Source organism: Muscardinus avellanarius (assembly GCF_963383645.1).
Source record: "Muscardinus avellanarius genome assembly, chromosome: 4".
Taxonomy (NCBI): domain Eukaryota; kingdom Metazoa; phylum Chordata; class Mammalia; order Rodentia; family Gliridae; genus Muscardinus; species Muscardinus avellanarius.
The window spans coordinates 43,420,515-43,426,480 of record NC_137789.1 but is presented as its reverse complement, the minus strand read 5'-3'; the positions used below and the strand labels follow the sequence as shown (position 1 = coordinate 43,426,480).

Sequence of the window (5,966 nt, the reverse complement as noted above, 5' to 3'; positions counted from 1 at the left end):
TCTTAGTCTACAAAGGAAGAACATAATGATGAAAAGAAGAACAATTCAACTTAGATGTTTAAAACTGGATTCAAACAACAAAAAAGATTAATTGAAAATTATTTTTTCTAAAAAAAGGTGTTTTAAATAAATATAGATGGGTAAAGTGGTGAGATGTTTCTTATATACAGGAAAAGCCACAAACAGGATAATCTCAGTTACAAACCAAGACAGAATTTTCTGAACTGGAAATGTACATATGTTTTATAACTTAAACGCAAAAAACCAAATTATTATGAAAAACATTTAAAACAAAAACCTCTAAATGTTCAAATTACAGCTTAACCAAGTTATCTGTTAAATCACTTAAAATACAGTGATGCAATGAAGTGCTTTGTGAAATTTAGTTTGAAGGACATTTCAGAAGTACATTGCTGATCAAAATAATACTAGTTATCCAAATGCACTTCGTGGACCAGTCACAAACAGAAAGAAATCCACTCTCTTAAATAAATCAGCACAATATCATCACTGCTATACTGAACAGTGAAGGCTGTTTCTTATTGTATTCTCTGAGCACTTGACTATTTCACAGATAAAACTGTTCTTCAAAAGAGAATTGAACAAAACTAAATTTGTCAAATTCTGTTTCACTGTGGGAAACAAGAAAAAGAACAGCCTTCAAAATAGCAAGTAAAATAAAGCGACAGAAACATAAACAACCAGCCAGGCATAAATGTATATTCTGACTGAAAAAGTAGTTGTTTTTAATAAGAAAGGCTGTTAGTATTATAAACGCCAAGAAAATGAAAGAATTTCATATCTAGCCAGCTAACTGGAAGGGTAAATTTGATACATATTACTTGCATTAAGATAATCCATATAAAACACAGCGTGAGTCTAACATATGGGAAATGATCCATGGATAATCCATTATTATTATTGAGCAAGTAATAAAATACAATTAATTCTGTGAATTTTTGCATTCAACTTTGTGCTTTGTTTTCCTACATAGTGGAATTCAGCTTGTTTTATGTTCTAAATTAGACTAAATACTTGAGTGCCTAATCTCTCAAAGGTGCGTAGTTTGGAGAAATTTGCTGAGATTTATAAAAGTGAAAGTCTCACATTCATTCTTTAGTGCCCTTAGAAAGGAAATAAGTATTTACAGTAACCTTGTGGGCTAGGTGAATTTTCTTAAATTTTGGTAAGAAATGAGCCTCCTAATCTGTCAAGTTTTTCCCAAACCTACTTGCTTTGCACAGTAGTCACAAGGGAGCCAAATTGGGAGCCAGAAGGCTTCAGCTATGCTACCTCGACAAGGTGACAGTTCTTGTGTGTGGGGGTCTAAGACAATGTCTAGCCTATGATAGGGGGTGGAACTGCCATCCTCCAAATAACAATAATAATCTTATGTGTGTGGCACTGGAGTTGAACCCTGGACCACACATTCTACTCCTGAGCTACATCCGCAGTCCCCAAATTGTATTTTCTGTAAAGGTTCCTATTGGTCCTACTATTTTAGACCCCAAACTCCGAGTAAGCACTTTGTTTAGCACTTCAAAGCAAACTCGTGAAATCTCCAATTCACTTGGTCTCCATAATCAAATTAATGTCCCTTTCACTTCTGGCCCCTTCCCTTTTTTTTTTTTTTTTTTTTTTTTGGTGGTACTGAGGATGGAACCCAGGGGCCTTCTACCTCCGAGCTGTACCTCCAGATTTATTTTGGAAATAGGGTCTCACTAAGTTGCTGAGAGCCTCACTGAGCTACTGAGGCTGGCTTCGAACCTGCGATCCTCTTGTCTCAGCCTCCCAAGTACTAGAAATACAAGCGTGTGCCACCACTGGCTGCAGCTTCACTTTTAAACCCCATCCATATGCATTAAAGGGCATTTGTGCATATATAATTATGTATCCATTTTTATTTGCAAAAGCAGTATATTATCGTTTTTGTTGTTGCTATTATTATTTTGTGGTGCTGGAGATCGAACCCTGGGGCATTCTACCTCCCAGCTACACACCCAGCCCTATTTTATTCTTTATTTTGAAATAGGGTCTCATTAAGTTGCTGAGGCTGGTTTTGAGCATAGGATTCTCCTGTCTCAGCCTCCCAAGTACTGGCATTACAGGCGTGCACCTCTATGCCCGGCAAAAGCAGTAGCTTTACAAAACCATTTCCCTGCTATCTATACATGTTAACAATTAATTGTTTAGGCGAGCAGGGCTAGGTCTCTTCTCTGGATCCGCCCTGCAAGCCAGTACTCCCCACCAGCCTCAAGCCCTGTTCAGCTCGAAATGTTTAGAGAATGGAAATGAACCAATGGCCAGTACAGTCAACTCCCTTGTCCACAGTGATCAAAAGGGGGCAGATGTGTGTACAAAGGCCCTGCGAAGTGTTAACAATAATTTTTCCACCGGGGCCCTTCATCAGGAAGATGGACGAAAACACCCTTAAAAACTGTCAAGCCCATTAACACATTAATAACCGTCTAGTACCGGTACTTTGTTAGAAACACGAAAAGACACTGAAATAGGCTTCTTTTTTTTCAGGGTTCAAGGTTGCGACCCCGCTAACTACTCCGTGGACTCAGGAGATGAGAGGGGGTGTCCGCGGGGTGGCTCCGTAATAAAGGGCCTCTCCTGCACGCCGCCGGCCTCGCGGGCGGTTTTAACCAGTTCCTTTTACTTCTCCAAACCCAACTTCCGCAGGAAGCCACTTTCCACTGCAGAGCCGCGGCGGGGCAGGGCTTCGACTCATCTCCGCGAGGCCGAGCGGACCGCCGGCCGGGGCCGCGGAGCCCCGAGGCCGCGGCGGGGCCGGGCGCCCTTACCTGCAGCGGCGGTCCCGCGGAGGCTGCCGGGCCCGCGCCCTGCGCGCCCCCCGCCCCGCGCCCACGTGGGCTGCGCCGAGTGGGCGACACCATCTGGCGGCGGCGCGGGGGGGAGCGGGCCGGGCCGGGGCCGGGGCGCGCCCGGGGGCGGCGTTGATGGCGCTTCTCCGGCTCGCAGCGGCCCCGCGGGCCCCAGAGCATCCGTGCGGAGGCCGGCCGGCGCCCAGCGACGCCTCGGCCCCCCGGCCCGCCCGCGCCCGGCCCGCGGCGCCCCCCGCCCGGGCCGCCATGGCCGCGCCGCGACCCCGCCCTCCCGTGCCCGTCCTTCCCTCCGCTCCCAGCCGGTGCTGGGCACCAGACCCGGCCCCGCCGCCCGGCCGCGCGTCCGCAGCGCCGCGTCCTCCCCCGGGTCCCAGCCTCCGCGGGCCGGGGCCGCCGCCGCAGCGGCAGGACGGGGCGGCGGGCCATGGCGTCCTGCGTGGGGAGCCGGACCCTGAGCAAGGATGATGTGAACTACAAGATGCATTTCCGGATGATCAACGAGCAGCAAGTGGAGGACATCACCATCGACTTCTTCTACCGGCCGCACACCATCACCCTGCTCAGCTTCACCATCGTCAGCCTCATGTACTTCGCCTTCACCAGGTGAGGCGCGCGGGGCCGGGGCTGCTCCGTGCACGCGCGCTCGCGGACCCGCCGCCCACGCCGCTCGCGCGCGCACCCCACGCCCGCGCCCCCGGCTCCCCACCTCCAAGACCCCCTCTCCCGCAGCCGCGCCTCCCGCCGCCCCGGGAACTCGCGCGGGTCGCCCCCTCCCACACACACGCTCAGCATCGCTGCGCGCACGTCACGACACGGGCGCCCTCCTCTGCATCCCCTCCAGCCCCCGTCCGTACGCTGCACACCGCATGAATCATCTCGTGTGCACCACTTTGAGCACGCATTACCAGACACAAGAAACACCCCAGTCCGCCGCGCTGCCACGCACCCCGCACAGGCTCCGGACCCAATCTAGGGCCCTTCCCGTGGAAGTCCTCTCGTGTTCAGCATCACTGGGCTTACACACAGAAATGTCCACGTAAGGTGCACCGCTGGATTCTTCCTTGCAGCACCTCCGCTATGCATTGCACACACATGGTCTCCTGTAACTACCCCACAGCCACCATCTGTACCACAGCGTGCACTGCCCCAGTCACACCACTGAAGATCTTTCCCCTCCAGCACAGCCATCACCTCCTGTGCACATTGGTGCACGAGCGCCCGCCCCATACCCAGCGCGCATCCTGCCCATTCATCACCCGACACATGCTGACAGGAGACAGCCTGGGCAGTTAGAGTGGTGCCTGGTGCCTAGTAAATGGTATATGTGTTAAACAAAATACATAGGCTTCACACAACATAACTCTTATCCCCTTCCCCACCTTAAAAAAAACACTTGTAAATGCTCAGAGTACTTCTAATATGTATCTTTTCACAGGAGCTGGCCAGCCCATCTCTTGAACACCCACACCCTGTGATTCTCCCTGCACCTGTGGCCCCCTCAGCCCCAATCGGGAGCTGATTCCTGAGTCATAGCAGCACACACATCTTGGTTTCTACTTAACAACAATTACCTTTCTCTTTAAAGAAAGGAAAGGCGTTCCACTATAGCATCGTGGCTCAAAAGACCAACTCTACTGGTTTCGAAACTTGCTGTGGTTTGGGTTAAGTTATTTAACTTCTAAGCATCAGGAAAAGAGAGTTCCTAATACACCGTGCTCAATTAATGTTATTTCTAATCTCCTGATCTTTTAATTCAACAATCAGTGGTTCTTAATCAAGGTGGGGGGGGTGTTTAGGAGTATATGGATTGGGTGGCCATGAGTATTGAAGAAACTTCTGGAATCTAGAGGAGAGAGTAAAGAATACTAAATGTCTAGTGACATATAGGACAACACGGAAAACAAAGACAAAATTCACACATACCTAAGTTCTAGTGGTGCCTCCCTTGGGAATCACTGCAGTTTTCCATATTTTCACAAAACTAATATCCTCCCCCACACACTTATATATCTTACCTCCACCATCCGTTTGACTTTTGTTTCTGATTATGTGCTCAATTACATGAGTCACCTAAATGTACAAAGCATAGGTAACAATTTCTTACCCTTTAATAACGGGAGGGTACTGGTATTATAATTGTGAAGTTTGCTAATGCTTTGTAGACTAGACCTTTCCACAGAATCTAGCCAATGATATTTCTAGCTTTGGAGTGAAAGTAGTCTTGACCCCAATTATGGTTATCCTAAATATGGTTACTCCCATGTCATCAGATTTTATCACTTAAGAGCTGTTAGTCACTTAATTTTGCTAAGTCTCTGTTTTCTAATCTGTGTGAAAATGAAAACACCAATAGTAATACCTCATCAGGTGGTCCATCAAGAAGATGAAATTCATGTTTAGATAATCTGTGTCCAGCTCAAGGCATAGCAAATATTAAAATGCCTTAGTAGGGTTTAGTTGTTACATGGTTTCATTGTATGCTAATGCCATCTAAGTTATATTTGGAGTATACTGTATACTTTGTCATTGTGAAAAAGGATAAGGGCATGGGAAAAATGGACATTGGATAACATTCATGTTTGTTTCACATTAACTTCAGTTTATATGTAGGTTTTTTGTTTTTTGTTTTTTTTTGTTGTTGTTTTTTGTTTTTAGTGGTACTGGGGTTCCTGGAAGCCCTTCTGCCTCCGGGCTACACTCTCAGACCTATTTTATATTTTTGAAATAGGGTCTCTTACGCCAGCATGGCTGGCTTCGAACCTGCGCTATCTTCCTGTCTCCGCCTCCCAAGCGCGGGGATTACAAGCATGTGCCACAATGCCCGGCTATATGTAAGTTTAAGTGATGGGATTAGTGAGGGAGTTTCAAAATGAGAAAAAATAATGGTACTATTTTTTTTTATAATGGTACTATTTTATTTCAAATAATGATGAGCAAGACTGAAGAGTTTCAACCTTTAGCTGTAATACTATCATAGCCCCTTTCAAAATAGATCTATTCTAATATTGAAAGTCATGTTTTTCTGGAACTTCTTTTTTTATGCCACATTCTGGCAAGGCAGTTGATAAATTGCAGTAGTGAAAGAATAAGAAATGAGTATGAATTTTCTTTTTT

At 46.8% G+C, this 5,966-nt stretch overlaps 1 protein-coding gene across 1 annotated transcript in view; it reads left to right on the top strand.

Moving 5' to 3' along the window:
* Positions 1 to 3,276: 3,276 nt before the first annotated feature.
* The window catches only part of PTDSS1 (phosphatidylserine synthase 1), a gene marked incomplete at both ends in the record, with an annotated part of 64,452 nt that continues 61,762 nt past the window's right edge, over positions 3,277 to 5,966 (top strand). Inside the window, one exon of the mRNA XM_080694241.1 lies at positions 3,277 to 3,455. Coding sequence (XP_080550367.1) covers positions 3,277 to 3,455 — 179 coding nt within the window. The remainder of the gene's footprint in view (positions 3,456 to 5,966) is intronic.